Below are 16,764 nucleotides of genomic sequence, written 5' to 3'. Positions count from 1 at the left end.
TATACACACATGTATTATAACTGGCTTACGTTCCTAGCTGGCTTAGTGGGTCTGATTTATAAACTCTCTTCTTAGCCATACGCTGCCAGTTAAAAACATGTGACGTCAGTTTTGCAAGGAGAGCTATGAGCTGATCTAATCACTTTTAATACAATTTGGATAGATGCTCAATAGCAATCCTTAAACCCAACTGAAATACAGCTCGTGGTCTGAACAAAAATGGCCGCAGTAAAAAATAATGTGTGTTTTGGCAACACCGGGTGCTGTTTGTTTTACACTGTCTACAATCTGATGCATAAAAATCAGTAAATACAAATACAATATGGGAATTCTGGATTCTGAAACAGAAACTACAACAATTTAACAAATTGTTCAACTATTAGTAAACAAGCAACACATGACATTAGTGACAAATGCCATGGACAATCAGTAATGTTGAGAAATGTCTCAGGATAACAAGGATATCAAAAGAATAACAAAAGTAAAGGGGGAACAATGCTAAACTTCAACTCTGCACTGCAACCACACAAAATACAAATAAACACATGAATCACTGTACCTGAATGAAGGAGACAACATGGCAACAGACAATGAGTAACCAACATGTCCCCTCCTTTCATGGGATTAGAATGAGGCAGGGTGTAAAACACCTGAAAGGCAGAGCAGATGTGCAATCTCGAATCACTGTGTAAGTCCTAAACACAATCTAGCAAACAAGAATTGAAAAAGCAAAACAATCTGTTTAATTCCCTCGAATCTAGGTCTTCACACTGTGGTGTGAGCCCTGAATAAATGACAAAGTGAAACAAGCTATTTTCAATACGGTGTTTAGGAGAATCATCTCATTTACAGAAAGAAAGAGACATTGTCAAATTTAGGTTGCCTGATCAGCAAAAAGAGCCTAAAGGAGTCGAGAAAGGAGACAAAAACTGGGAGAAGGTGATCAATATTTCAAAAACTGGCATTTGTACTTTTGTTATTACTCACCGCGCAATCTGCACATCAGTTCAACTCAGATGCCACATCTGGTCTAGAGCCAACTATTAATTGATCAAAACAAGCAAATATGGAAAAAAGAAAATAGGCCTCAAGAGGTTCCTCGGGAATGATCTGGCAGGGGAAGTAATCTCCAAAAAAGAAAAGCACCATTAGCGTCTACATAACAATAAATATAAAAGGTAAATGAATAATAGGATTGTTAAATCGGAAAAAGTACAATTAGACAATGGTGATAAAGTACCTCAGAAGAGAGCTGCAGAGTTTGCTTAACTAATGGCAGAGCACAGATGCTTCAATGCAAAACCAAAGCAGGACTACAATATAGTGACTGAGCAGGCACAGTTTCTTGTTTCACTATACATTGTAGTGTGTGTCACATCTTTCAATGGCACGGCTGTATACACTGACACACATCGTCATTGTCTATCTGTTCGAAGTAGAGAGAACTTGATGTTCACCCACTTAATACAATATATGATACAAAACATATTCAATTAAATAATGTCCTAAAGCTGACAGTGTTTTTAAAGCTTATTTGTTTAGTGAAATTTCACATTTCTAAATATATGTTAATGTATGGGTGATCTGCACACATTCAACAGTCCAATAACTCAGTCCGAGTTAAACAAAGCACTCCATAATCCTTCTTAACTTCGTCCATAGACTTGCATCTCCATGGAATGTTTCTTAGTGATATGTAATGACTGGTTGTTCATTTCAGCTGCACAGCATAGGCCCAGTTCTAACATGGTTCCATATTCTACTTTAGAGCATTCATAAATTCAGGGTGGAATGACATCATTAAGAGAAGCTGCTATACTGCAGATTGCATTTCACCTTGAATTTTGTAGAATGTCAAAAACAAAAGATTATAAATTTACCACCACTAAATTCTTTAAAAGCTTCTCATGGCTTAATAATATACCTGTAAAGATGGTGGATTATAGATCCTTGACATTCCATGTTAACATTTGGTATGCATGTAGCAGATCTTCAGAACTGTCCGACAGCAAGAGGCAAGGCAAACCCGCAGAGAGCTAGACATGCTGTACGTTTCATGATTATAGTCTTGCATGGCAAACCAGAGTGCATCACACAAAGTCATGAACAGGAAAGATGCAATCCGTTTAGTGAGAAGTAGGTAAATTAACATTTCTTTTATTTTAAAATTTTGTAAAATGTACATAAATTATATTTGACTTATCAACATTGAATGCGTTATTCAATAATCATCTTTGAAAACATAAGGAATATAAGTTAAAGAAAAAATGCACAAGACATTCCTTGTTGAGATCATTTTCCAAATACCATATTAGTCAGATACTTCCTCTAGTTGGGAAAGCAATGTGCTAGACATCCATTAACCACTGAAGACAGAATAAAGATCATCATACACTTTCATAGGGATCTCCTCCAATCAATATATATATATAATATTAATTTTTATATATATATATATATATTTTTTTTTTTTTTTTTTTTGTTTTGTTTTTAGTACAACCAGGGAACATGACTGCATGCTAAAAGCTCCCACTGAAACCCCCACTGAAACACTGACACCACATGTACAGCCACTCATACAACCTCACATCTGCCCCTTCCCCTCCCCCTCCCATCGAGAAACCCCCACTGATGGTGCGGTAGGTGGAGGAGTGTGGACACAGGAGAGAATGGTGAACAGGTAGGTGTCCAATGAATGTAGTGTGGATGTGATGGAGTGGTCTCTAAGCCTCGTCTAGACTGGGCAGCTGGTGTTTCTTCTACTCTCCTCACCCAGATACAGACCTTTAGTTTAAGTGCAGAAAAAGGCTTTTTTTTTAAAAAAACCCTTAAGAGAGAAATAAACGTGGAATTCAGCCACATGCTTTCAAATATTAATCTTATATTTAATTGATATACATATATTGCCACAATTGGCACATACGATATTGCACACAGTAATGAAATATAGCACTGGAAAGAAAGACAAAGAAAAAAAAAAAAAACTTGTGAGCCAAAATGTTCAAAATGACAAATAATGTGGAATAATGTTAGAAAAGAAAAATTAGACATGCTGACTATACCTCTAACAAGAGGCCTTACAATTCTGACAAATGACACGTTACTGTCCAAGCCATAGCATTACAAGAAACCTTGCACAGGGGAAGTGCAAGCGTATTAAATCCCTACCCAGTTAAAAGTGGCACTCCCTACCACCCTTTGTGGTTATATCACTGGCCTAGGCTTTGCAAGTGAAGAGCTAGCTCATTCACACTACTGTCCAGGTGAACACCCCCTTCCATGTTTACATGTAGGCCGATGCCTGGATGATTGGGTTTGGGGATATAGGTCAACAGGGAAATCGTTGCGACTTTAACCCATGTCCTATATTCTCCAGGGGAACCAGTGGGCATCACTAGTTGTGTGGTCACACAAAAGGTAGGGGAAGGTACGGGGAGGGACAAGACTTTCAAATGAAATCACACATCGAGAAGGTTAAGAAAGTAATCAAATACATGAACCCAAACTGCAATCCAAAGCACCAGCCAGCGTGTAAGCATGCCGAGCGTGTAAGGCACCAGGTTGTTTTAAATGCTGAAGAGTTACGCTCCTCAACAAGTATTATCAATGCCAGTGGCACCCAACACAGGTTCTCAAGGACCTCGTTGAGTCATGGTTTCCCTTTCCACATGAGCTCGCTGCTGTAGACTGACCTCGGCACTAGGATTGAAAAATTAAAGAGTAGTCACTGCCCTGGTACATACCATGTCCGCAATGATGGCACCACAGTTACAGACTAAGTGAAATCCACATTGGTGGTCAAAGATTTAGTGATCTGAACAAGACAGTCTAACAGTCTAATTATAATTGAAAACCACTTCATTGCAGGGTCCTTGAGGACTGTCATTGAGATGTCCATCTCAATGCAACTGTGTACAGGTTCACATGCAGCTACAGCATCCTTCCGTACCACTCATTTACTCATTGGTAGATTGTTACACACACACACACACAAACTCACTGACAGCCACACACACATATGCTTATATATCTATATACAGATCTATATCTGTATACATATATATAGTGACAGATAGAGATATTTTAAATACTTTTACAGATTGTTTGTCAAATTCTTCCCACTGAAAACGCGGGATGTTTTTTCTCTTTTCCATAAGCACAGAAATACTTCTGATTCACAAAATCATACTTTGCATTTTTTTTTTTTACATTAGCACTTTTGTAAGATCCTGTACATTTTAATGGGCTTTAAAGAAGGGTTGAAAATTCTATATTACAAATATGTCATTAAAGGTGCAGTCCATGACTAATTTCCTACATTTTATTGTCGAGTTCAGTGAATTGCTCCTCACAGTTCTCGACCTGTCCATTCAGTGTTTGCGCTCAAGGGCGGTGTTCGTACGCAGCCCCGCCTCTGTAAATGGAAAATGAACATACAATATGTGGCTCACACTGAGCCATAAACAATCCCAGCCAATCAAAATGGTGCTTCAAGAGAATGGAGGAGGTGAGTAATTTAATAGGCTGTTGAGCTCCAACTACAACATTTTGGAAAAGTGAAACCAAATCATGGACTGCATCTTCAAGCACTCATGTCATTGCTGCAAGTAGTTACTGTACTTCCTTAAAAAAAGTCAGGTACCTTTTCCATACACACTGCATGACAACAAGACACAAAGATATAGAATAATGATCTGCATGACTCAATAAAAAAAATACATTAATAATATTAATATGCCTCTTGGAAAGGTCTTCATTTTGAGATCCACCATCCAGTCCAATATGTGTGATATCGATGCAATGTATAGCCTATTGCAAACAGCTCTTGATCCCTTCCAATGGATTTGCCTGTTGTAGGCCTACCTATGACAGGCAGAATGCTTGCATGACATTTCAACCCCTAGCCCTCACATGAAACATATGTGGTGGTAAACATGACAACCTTCTTGAAAGGGTTTTACGTTTTGGTTCAAAAAGGAACAAAAGAGAAAAAGACAGTAAAATTAAAATTTCTGATTTGTGCTGAAGTCATTAGCTCACAAGAAAAGGTCTTGTTTCTCGCATTTCGGCAACAATTCTATTTGAACATTGCAAACACCTTTTGTAATAGCTTGAACGTGTACAAAAGTTCTTGGTTAATAAGGGGAAATAAACACTCAAGTTCTTTATCATTTGTAATCAAGTAGGAAACACGGTTCATATATAATGTTATTACTTTGTTTAGCAGCCGCTTACTGTATTAATGGTGGATTACGTGGGTAACATCCAGCGATGGGTGACATGTAGTCGCAACTGTCAGTCTGTGGAGGTTTGATTTGTGGGTGGTGCTCCCTTGAAGTTAAACAGTTACAGTTAAATCTTTAGGTTTCTTTCTTTTTACAGTAAAGTTTTAATTATAATTTCTCTTGTTATTTTGATTAATTTTGCATGTTTTCTCTCCATTTATCAATCCTCGTCTCCATCGTCGCCATGCAATTCCTCTTGCTGCTGTTGTAGCTCACATGCCCTCTTCTCTCGCTGTTTCTCCTGAATTTTTTTCATCTCGTCTGCATATTTACAAAAAGTGTTTCCGAATTTGGACCACACTTTGTAGGGCACCGTGATAGAGTTGCGGTACGTAGGTTTCACCTCGCTTATCCTCATAAACACTCCATACTTATTCGAGCCCACGTCAAAGAAGAACCGTTTGTTGTCCACAGTCAAAGATGTACCCTCTGGCAACTCTGCGGGTTCGTCCTCAACTCCGTAATCATCAATGAGTTTGGCCAAAGCGTCACGAAACTCAATAAGTCCCTGGGCAGGAAGAGCGATCGTCTGGCCTTGCGTGGATCCCAATCCGGGCCCCCGGTTCACCGTTTGTCGAATTCTTAGGAACCGGCCTCTCTGATTCTCTTTCAGGTCCATGTAGTATTTCCGATTTTCTCTTACCAGGAACTCGCTCTTCAGAGCGCGTCGCGGTTCATCCTGCACCATGTCCGGATTGCTAGGACCCAATTGGGCATAATGTTCGATGAAATCCCCCAGGTAGTCACGGAACTCAACAGCAACTGACATAGAGAGAGTGAGGCGGCTCTTGTTTCCCCCAGCCCCGACTTCAGCTATCTTCAAGAAGCGGCCCTTCGCATTCTGTTTTACGTCCAGATAGAAACGTTTGTTCTGAATGTCAACCCGTTTCGAAGCGAGCTCTTGCGTCTCATGCTGCAGCCCGGAAGCCGAGCCCGCCCCTCCTGTCACTGGGTGCATGGAACCGACACCCGGGCCCGTGGCTGCTCCTCCCTGCTCACTTCCACTGTCTCTGTCCGCCATGATGCTGCCTGCCTGCCTTCTCCCTCTGTCTACTGCAACCCTACTGCCAGCCAGCCACGCCACCGCTCTCGCGAGATCTGCATGAGAGAGGCACATGAGGTACATTTCAACTAGTGTGTGTCGTTAAATATTAGGGTAAGAACAATATTTTCATTGGCAATGTACATTTTAGTCACCTTGCCACATTGTTGCTCTTTGAGAGAAAATAATGTTTTGCAACATATCAAGTCTTAGGCTTACTCATACTGGGCAAATAGCCAACAAGCCTATATGTCCTGACAATAATATGCATTAATCATAATTGGCCTACCTATGTGAATAATGCGCGTAGGCCTATAGCCAATAGCCATTTTTCATATAAGGCTACCCTGAGAAGACAGTGACATTGTGAAGCGCCAGCTGTTCATCCCACAGCTAACCAAATTCATTGCGCTTAGTTTTGAGGTATTATTCTATTGGCTTGCTGTATGGCTTGTATAGGCTATGGCTACAGCTGCCTATAGTAGGTTTGTAAGCAGGCTCCTGAAAACCCATCATTGTTATTGTCTGTAAGATTTTAAGCGCATATGAAAGCAATAGTTTCAATAAAGGTTGGCTGTGGATGTACCTGAAACAAATGTGCATAAACCATAAAAAAGGATGAATCTTGGTTTAGTGCATTGGCTACCAACATAGCCTACCGTTACACTTTATGACAATTCAGATATGAATTAAGTTTCTTGTACAATGTAATGGCATCCTTCCTCTTGTAAAGTAGTACACTACACGTTGTTGTAGCTTATAAAACATAACTGGACTACTTCAAGCAGGGTTGTGCACAATTCGAATTGCAATTCTGCTTCCTGTTTGCTACCTTAATTAAAATGCAAGTGAAATTCAAGAATTCAATTGGAATTTAAGAGACAGTTTCAATTCAATTTTGGAATTTTGCTCAAGCCTGCCTTCAAGAGTCAAAAGGAATGGTTTTCAGTTCATATGCAGGAAATGTAATATTTGGACATGGAAAAAACTGCACTGCACGATATAGTAGCCTACTGCACTTGACTGCAATATTTTGATATGAAAATAGTAAGTAAAATAAAACTGTAAAATAGTAGTAGCCTAGGCTATAACTGTCCCATAACTGCATTTTTAACTTCAGAGGCTAGAAGTTCTGGTGAAGGGGGATATGCGTCTACTCGCCCTACACAGAATCATTAGCCTTCAGTTCCATTTATCAAATGGCAGGTGGCGATTATTTTGGAGACACAATTTAAAAGGGTCTTTATGTCGGCAGGCAAAGCAACATAGAGGCAGCCTCAGGAAATGTTAATCTATAGGCTATTCATGGGTTTCATCAGGTCCCTTTCCACAGGTGTATTAATCAAGCACCTTCCAGTCTGCACTGATAATTAAGGTGCTTGATTTTATACACCTGTGGAAAGGGACCTGATGAAACCCATGAAAATATTGAAGGAGAGGAGTGTGACGTGCGTTATAAGTCGTCTGCGTCGGGATTTGTTACAATTAATTTATAGGGCAAGTTATTCATTAAGGACTATGTCTGTGTATGTCCAGACAGTCTATTTGTATGGTCATATCAATTAAGACCATATAGCTTCGTGTTCCTGAGTATCAGTCTTCGCGAACAGGTGGTCTATCTACGAGATAGCCTATAGGCCAGGGTCGTTGTTACATGCATTAAAACAGAGCAGTCTCTGTCAAATCGAGGATGACAATCGCAGAGCCTTGTGTCCCGAGGCACTGCCTGTGTGTAAGCCTATCTAAATTCAGGCATGGGCTGGGCTGGGCTGGGCTGGGCTGTTTAAGATTTGGAAATGACTAATTATATACTGTATGCATAGCTTCATGCTTCAAAAAATGTATAACATGCACAGACACTTTCCTTGCTAAGCCTAACAGCCCTGCAATCAGGATGCAAGGTAATAGGAGGGCAAATAAAGCTCATTCTGCTGGCGAGAGTGCACACATAACAGAGAAGCATAACTATTGATTGAATGCCAATGCAAATATAAAATATATATAGTGTAACTTAGAATGACATCCTGTACAAAACACACATTCCCTTTTTACATTGATAGTCAAGCACACTTTTAATTGCATTTGTTTTCTTTCCTTTCCCATACCAACTCATTCTCTTGCAGAAATTGTAGCCTACCGTTGTAATGCATCATCTGATCATGCCTGCTGTTGGAACAGCAGGGCAAGCATAACAAAGATCTAAGGTAACAAGTAGCCTACTGGATCAAGATAGTATTTTTATGAAACCCAACATTTTGCCCTATAGTGTTATGTTAGAACTTCAGTATTGGATAAACTGATCTTGCAGCAGCAGGCAGGAAGCAGAAGTTCATATAAAATACACAGACCGTCTAGTCTGTGTGTTTCCCGAAAGACAATTCGCAATTTCAGGAATGAGTCAAGCACTTTTTAGGCTATAGGCTTAATTGATGTTTTCCTGACATTGATAGTCGCACGCATTAATACCCCCATTATAGTCTCTGCAAGTCACTTTCTCCATCGACTCATTTTCTTTCAGAGAGAACCTTACCTGACTCGGAACTGTTAACCTGCAATACGCATGATCATCGTGGATCATTGTGTTGGTAGTAGTCTAGGTTATCATATATAGCCTACCTAAATACAAGGTAAAAAAAAAGTAACGAATCAAGGAAAGACAAATGCCATTTTTAGGAACGCTTTCAATTAGTGAATTGTTAAATGTATCATGTCATAAATTTTCTTCAAATAAAATAGCGTAGGCCTAAATGCCGTCAATGGCTGTTTCCGAAATGCCATACGCTGCATAGGCTACTTACTGCACGCGACGTGCCACTTTCTTTCCATACAAGCAGTGTGCATTAGCCATTTCGAAAACAGCCATTAAAGCTATTGTAGCCACTTTATATGTGATTTGGAAGTGAATTGTCTAGTCAGCATAAAAATCTTCGCATTTGCCACTTGTTGTCATTGAATTCAAAACAATGCCTAATTTGAGGCTAATTCATCTCATTCGAATTTAAAATGGAATATTAATGGGGTAAAGCCAATTCACCCACCACACTTTTGTAAATGAAAACATTTCCTAAAGGCCATAACTAACAGACACTTGAAAATGGAACCAACCACTGAAAGAAAAATATAAATTAAGCAGCATTATCCTTCTTATTATTATTTACAAGTAATGCTAATATAAAACTAACTTTATTCTAAACAAAAACGAAGAAAATATTTTTATAACATATTTTACAAAACGAAACTAGTTTATTTATAGACATGTAGCCTATTTATGATTTCTTAACCAACCATTTCTTAATTTCGTTTAAAAAATTATCTTAATCGAGGTAATAAGGAGATTCATTGCCCTAGAAGGTAAAAAACATGATACATAAAGAATAAATCCATTGTAGGCCTAAAATAAATTAGGCTATCGTTGTAGTCAATAATTTCTGCTTTTTTATTTGACTGTTTTTCTGAATGTTATGCTTTCTAATAAAGAATATTGATCTGCTGGTCTGACAAATTCTAACAATATCCTATGTGTTAACATACCTACAACACAGAAGATAGTTTTTTTTTTAGGGCTATGTTAAGATGAGTAATTAGTTGATTTGGTTCTGTATTCTTGACTCACTTCAAAAACGTAGCCTTTATGAGTCTTTCATTTATTCATTCTGTCCAAACATTAAACTTCTCAAACATTACAAAAGCATACTGTGTTCTGTTTATCATGTCTAAATTCACATTTCTGAAAAGCTTAAAGATAGAATTAGAATAAGTAGTAATGTCCCTAATAAAAATAAAACTATTTTCTGTGTCGAAAAGGCAGATTCTGTACCATTTACCAGTGCAAGTGAAATGTATGGCTTAGGTAACTGTCTGGGGTGCGTTTCCCAAAAGTTGCTAACCTGTTAGCAACTTAGTTTGTTGGCAATGGGAAATTGCAATTAGCAATTATGGTTTTATGAAACGCACCCCTGGATATTAGATATGTATATATCCTATATAAATCCATTGTTTAGTCTACTACTGCCAATAGTTACCATTTACTAAAGCAGAGTGAAACGTATACAGATACAGTAATGATCTGCATTTTATGCTTGTGGCAGCTGGTGTCCAACTTGTCAAACAACTCCGTGCATGAACCATATAGCCGAGTAACCTTACCTCAAACACATACCTAATCCTCCCCCCAATTATTGAATATATAAGTGATGTAGTGATTGATAAGAAATTAAAAGTATAGATTTTCTGTTCACTCGGTGCTAAGGAAAATCAATGCATCCGTGTGGCATTTTGTGGCCAATTATGTAGCAATATAATGTACTGTGCATGGCTAATCAAAGTGTGATTATTATAGTGTGTTTCTGCTGAGAAAATATAACAGTGAGAGGGGAACCTTTGGATGAAGCATTTTGTCATTGATTTAGCCCTTTTATGGTTATGGTATTTAGCAGACGCTTTTGTCCAAAGCGACATACAAATAACAACAACACAAAGTTAAATTTAACAGTAAAGAATTTAAAAAGTTGGTAAGACTACATTAAGGAGAATAGCAATAATAAACAGCAATGTCAATTCAATCAATAGCCTAATGAAAATAAATAAATAAATAAATACTATAATATACAAACCATAACGAATAAGAAACGCTTAATGAACTAAGTGCATGTTGAACAGGTATGCCTTTAGACCCAAAACTATTACAGGAACAGAGAGCATTGGGCAACTCATTCCACCAACAATGAAGCACTGAGGAAAATAGTCTTGAATTTGACCTAGCGTTTATGGCTGGTCGACACAACAGACGCTCATCAGAAGACCGTAGTGGGCGGTATATATCTTGATCATTGAATTAAGATAGCAGGGAGCAGATCCAGTCAGTGTGCTATAGGCCAAAGTGAGAGATTTACATTTAATTCTGGCCACTATAGGGAGCCAGTGGAGAGTAACTAGGAGAAGAGTTATTATTTTAAGCAATACATCATGATATAAGCAACTATATAGAAATGTGAGGCAAATTATCCAATTTCATGTTACCTAACGGCATCCCCTGCTATAACGACTTGACAGCTGGGCAACTGGACTTGACACTATTTCATAACTGTCTTGAATTATTTTATCTAGACAGAATCTGAATATTTATAATATAAAACTATAGTGTGCGATTGCATATTGTTAAAGTTGACTATAAAGCTAGCCTATGTCACACCAAAAGCGTATTGCCAAGCAATACTAGGTTGAAATGTATCAGCAGTATTATAATGCCGGTAGCCTAATACTGCCGATACTGAATATGAATAATTAGCCCTACGCATCGTCATGCAAGAAGGTGGATTTTAGACATGCAGTTTTGAATACAGACGCACGCAGCCTACGATGGTTCAGTCCATAGACACTGTCTGAAGCTCTGACTCGAGAAACATTCGTTCGAATTTACGTGTGCTATTCATTCATTCACCGCAGTTTTACTTTCTGCTTGACACACTGGTTTGTTTAATTCACATAGAGAACTTGAGTGGCAGACTGAAACAAAATAAACAAACTTTTGGAAAAGTTAACAGCAGTGGAGCCATAGGCAGAGAGAACGAGACAATCCGTGTAGAGGCTAAAAATACAAGCAGGCCCATGCTAATCTAGGGAATTCATTGGGGATGGATTAGGCCAATCTTTTTATATAAACACTATAGTTATTTAGTCTACTTATACTTTCAAACATTCAATAAGGGAGAACGAAGAGACAAAAACCAAATAGTTTATTCTGACGTTCTACTGTATATACTGAAGAGACAGGGAAGGAAAAGAGAGATAGACAGCAATTCCTTCCAAAGCAAGGGACCCCCCACACACACACACACACACACACACATACAATTGTTAACCATATACTTGACAAATGACTGCAGTGGTTGTATCTCAATGTCCCACAATATGCTCCAAATGTGTGAAATAAAAATACAAATTAGTAGGTTTATTTCAGACATAGAATCTATTCTACCCATGTTTATCCATTAATGACCAATCCAAATTTGCAGTGCTGTGTCGTATATCTATAGAATGTGCACAAGTATCCTATGTTAGTATGCATATTAATATTCTTCTATGGCGGGCATGCATACACCTGCTTAGGGCTCATGACATCTGAAAATTAGCATTCGATCAAATCTTAGAATAGTCAAGATACTCTACCTACCTTTGTATCTCACTTGAATTCCAATTCAGGGGGGTTGCAACCTAAGATTTTTAGGAAACAGCTGAAGATGATGAGCAGCACTAATTGATGTAAGATGTGTGTCTCATTTATTTAATAATAAATTAAGATCGACATCTTCTAGGTCTTTACCTGATATAAACTTCGGTTAATGGTATTTCTGTTTAGTGCCTGCACAATGGAAGGTAAACTCTGCTATTCTAATCCAACTCACTTGCCAGATTAAGCTAATTGTTCTTTATGGTCCTTTAGCAGCATGGGCTATGTGTACTGGCTCTGTTAATTGGACAAACATATAGGCTCGGACCGAGCCATGAACATTTCCAGCCAATGCACACAAAAAGGGTGGTGGGGGTGGAGTAATTTCATTTGGTCATTTTCAAAACTTCAGTTTCGACAACCTTTCACCATAAGCACGAACCCGACATTTTAAAGTAAAGCAGTAAGGTTGCCCTTTCAGTCAGGATCAACAGCCTGGGATGGGTAGCCTATGGTGATGAGGCTACCATAGATCATACGACAGAATAGATATATTATCTCTATTGCCTGTGCATTTTGTTAAAACGCAGCAATATTTTTTCTTTTGGAGACTGAACTGTATGACCTTAAAATACTGAGCTGCCGTCAGCCCACCTGCTCACTCATTTTTCCAACATATCAAACTCAACTCAAAGTGTTGGGCCTATTTTTCCCTGCTCAGTCATCAATAGCTTGTCGCTGCTCAGTAGATGTTACTTCGCGTGAATGTGTGTGTGTGCGTGCGTGTTCACATGCGTGTGTGTGAGTTGGGGGTGGGGTTGGAGAGAGTCTGTAAAAGTATCTGCGCAGACCGATTTGGTCGTGTTTGTTTATAGGTTGTCTGTATAAGAGTGTTTGGACTTTTAACCATCGCTGACGAAACAGTCTCATTGCGGAATACCCTTGTAGTCTGAAAGGCATAGACCGGATATTTTCTAATGCCGCACGCAATTTTGACATCAACTCCCATGCAATTACCTAAAAAATAACAGAGGTTACATTGGATATCATCACCACGCTACGCTTGCACCTACGATGACTGTGCAAAAGAGTTGAATACTGTAATGACCAGCGAATTCCTCTGCAGAATGCAGGGTGACATATAGAGACGTCCGTTTGCCAAAGTCAAAGACCCGATAATAAGCGACAACGTTCGGCTTATCCTTACCCCGCTTAGTCCACAGGCAGAGAGCTAGTCAGTCCCAGCTCCGTCAGTCGCTGACAGACAGTAAAACACTAAGTGAGAACCAGCAAGCCTCGAAGGCCTACTGTCAGCAGTACCGTAATACTGCTTCGCTGGTTCGCTTTTTCACAAGATGGAACGAAATAGCGAGTCGTGGCATGGAGAAACGGACGCACGTACAGACTCAACGCTGTACGTTTGTCCTGTGATGTCAGCACGTTCAGTTGCTAAGTAAATGGCAACGTTAGTGCGCCTCGCACTGTTGCACTAAGGAAACTGCAGGCATTAAACTAAAGCCGGCTGTAAAAGACATGATTTCAGACTCTGAAATTCAGAGAGCCTTTTTGCAATTAGCCTAAACACGACATAAATCCGTCAGACCAAGTTTTCAGCAAATTATCGTGATCCTTATGAATGGTGTTCTAAATCCCACAGTTTTCAATGCATTGTTTAAGGATGATAAACTCCCAGAATAGCATCAGATTAGTATACAGATACATAAACATATTGCTGCTCACCGTCTCCCAGTGTGATTTGCACTTGAAGTTAATGTATGTAATAGCTTATAGGCTAATGTAGCCAAAAAGGATAGTCAACAGTCACAAGATAGAGTTCAGTCCCCCTGCCTATTAATTAAGCGTGTTTTTGAACTGAAATGATTGTAAATGTTTAAAATTCTGAAAAGATTTACTATTTCGTAGGTTAATTTGATAAACTGATTTAGGCCGATAGGTTTCACCTCTGATGCGATATGACGATTCAGAACCATGGACAGCAGCATTTTTGTACGCTACACTAACTATCTGCCGAGTAGGCTAAATTTTCCACCTGCAAATTAGGTGTCCTCAGTTAATGAACACCATCTTCGGCTAATTTAGTTTCGACTAAGTTTATGTGTCGAGATAATAAATGTTGACCACCTACCTGCTAACTCAGGTGAGGTGATTTTGATGTAGCAGTGCTGACTGTGATTTAGCCTACAGATATGCGCAGAACTTCAATCAAACGGTACTTGATGTAGGCCTAGGGCTACATTATAAGGGCATAGAAAGAGGCTACTGATTGATTCTGTATGGTAGGCTGTAACTATATGGCCTCGCGCTGTTATCTGTGGTGAGAATGCACCCGAAACAGCAGATGTCGCTCTTAGTGAATGTTTGACTACGACTTGGTTGCATAGCCACAGGTTTATCTTACACGTACATTTAAAGAATGACATTTTACATAATAATTTTTTAATTGAAGCACGTTGTTATCAATGCACTAAGGGAGGAGTGGGAGTGTCTCTGTATATCAAACCTGACGCTTCTGAGTTTAACCTAAATCTTTAAGCACTATAGCCTTACTTTAGCCTTAAGTTTATTGTAAAACTTTGTCAGTCGGTTCGTCACGCTCAGTATTGAATGATAATTCACACCAAAGCATGCAGCACAACGTTTGTAACTTAATTGTTTTGTTTTTGTGAACGTTGATGGGTCTAATAGCACAACGCAGAGCGTGCAGATCTATCGATTGGTGCAACGCCTCATTCTTTTTTTAGAGGCTCAGCTGCGAATGTGACCTGAATGCAGGGCATGATTCAGTGATAGAATGAGACGAAAAACTCATTCAAAACTGTCGTTTGTGGAGTCAGAGACGTGCGTATGTTTTTGCAGCGATAGCCCTCGCCCCAGGAACAGCAATCCTGGGAGAGCTGTCTACTCCATCGATACTGACAATGAGTGGACAGTTTTAGAGGGGGATCGGTTATACGTTTCTCTGACGGATTCTAGTGGTTATTTGGATGCAAACATGGATATATATTGTCAGAGAGATATGGAGTGATATGTTTGAGCTTTGGATACTTTAGGGACCTATTCGCCGGTACATTGGCGTTCGCCACCTTTCTTTAACTGTATATCTGTTATTTGTGCGGAAGCCTCAACCTGAATATTTTTAATGTTTCAATTTGGTAGGAGGGGAGGTGGGTAGACAAGTGGGAAGGAAAACGCGGTGACGGTGTAGATATTGGATTAACAAAACACTCATATTTCGGTAGGACAGTAAATTGTACGTCTTTTAGGAAGTAGACGCGAATTGTGCACTGCAGTATTTCGTATATTTTCTCTGCAGCAAATGATCCAGAGATCTAGCGCTGTGCTGTGCGCTTACTTGACTGCATTTTTGGGCAAAATAGACTGGCGGCGTTTTGCGGTTGGTGTGGCGGCATAACAGCCGATGGAGGAGAGAAGATATCCGTGAATACCATGCATATTTAGAACCTACTTTAACAGAATGAAGTGACTGGAATTTAATACAGCATCATTACGCTGTTTCCGGTTTCCTAGCTGGTGTTTCCCTATTGCAAATTTATTGGAAAAAAGCAGCGGATCCCGATGGCATGGACACTTACGCAAGGTCTGCCGCGCTGCCGAGCTACTGGAGCCTATTTGCAATCTCTTTCTTCAACCCAGCTCCACCGCCATCGCCCCGCTGCCCAGAGAGCCCTGCCGCAACGCGACCAGCGACCACCGAGCCAAAGCAGGCGGCATGAGGCTTGACTCAGTACATTTATCCATGCTGGTCATCGGGGTCTCCTTCGCCTGCTACTCCCCGAGTTTGAATTCCCTGCAGGACCAGGCTCACAAATCCACCGTGGTGATCGAGGGCAAGGTGCAGTCCGCGCCTCTGAACGTCTCAGCGGAGCCGTACAGTGTGAATGTCAAAGTCCTGGACGTGTGGCCGCGAAACAGCGGGGGTCTGGAGCGGGAGCAGCTCGTCACCGTGGGGGAATTTAGCTCGGAGGCTCCGTGCGCCAAAGTGAAAAAGAACCACAAGTACATTTTTTTCATGGACCCCACCGACGAGCCATTGGTTTTCAAGGCATCATTTGCACCCCTAGATGCTAGTGGAAAGAATCTAAAAAAAGATGTTGGAAAGATCTTATGTGAGGACTGCGGTAAGTTTATTCTTTACCTTTGCCTGGTGTTTCGGATAGAAACACAGGCACCTGGTAGTGGTTTGCGGTGAAGACTGGTCTGATATGCTATTCTGGCACTGGGTATCT

At 39.8% G+C, this 16,764-nt stretch overlaps 2 protein-coding genes across 9 annotated transcripts in view; one reads left to right on the top strand and one right to left on the bottom strand.

Moving 5' to 3' along the window:
- Positions 1-2,459: 2,459 nt before the first annotated feature.
- puraa (purine-rich element binding protein Aa) lies at positions 2,460-16,181 on the bottom strand. Of its 3 annotated transcripts, none has more exons than XM_048270168.1 (2): positions 16,111-16,181; positions 2,460-6,383 (listed from the first exon to the last, which is right to left on the bottom strand). In XM_048270168.1, the coding sequence occupies exon 2, from the start codon at positions 6,304-6,306 to the stop codon at positions 5,446-5,448; it is 861 nt and encodes a 286-aa protein (XP_048126125.1). In that variant the 5' UTR covers positions 6,307-6,383; positions 16,111-16,181; the 3' UTR covers positions 2,460-5,445. The 3 variants fall into 3 exon arrangements, with proteins under 3 accessions (XP_048126125.1, XP_048126117.1, XP_048126135.1); XM_048270160.1 differs by lacking the exon at positions 16,111-16,181 and adding an exon at positions 13,704-13,861; XM_048270178.1 differs by lacking the exon at positions 16,111-16,181 and adding an exon at positions 12,500-12,517.
- nrg2a (neuregulin 2a) overlaps positions 15,276-16,764 on the top strand; it is a 74,624-nt gene continuing 73,135 nt past the window's right edge. For all 6 annotated transcript variants that reach the window (XM_048270138.1, XM_048270115.1, XM_048270131.1 and 3 more), the window contains exon 1: positions 15,276-16,656. In XM_048270138.1, the coding sequence (XP_048126095.1) occupies positions 16,248-16,656 (409 nt within the window). In that variant the 5' untranslated portion in view covers positions 15,276-16,247. The remainder of the gene's footprint in view (positions 16,657-16,764) is intronic.

This window comes from Alosa alosa, chromosome 2 (assembly GCF_017589495.1).
Source record: "Alosa alosa isolate M-15738 ecotype Scorff River chromosome 2, AALO_Geno_1.1, whole genome shotgun sequence".
Taxonomy (NCBI): domain Eukaryota; kingdom Metazoa; phylum Chordata; class Actinopteri; order Clupeiformes; family Clupeidae; genus Alosa; species Alosa alosa.
Note: the sequence above shows the minus strand (reverse complement) of the source record. Positions and strands in the feature narration are given on the sequence as shown.

What these genes read in the sequence shown, in the direction of transcription:
- puraa (XM_048270168.1), bottom strand. Translation starts at nt 6,306, where the DNA reads ATGGCGGACAGAGACAGTGGAAGTGAGCAGGGAGGAGCAGCCACGGGC.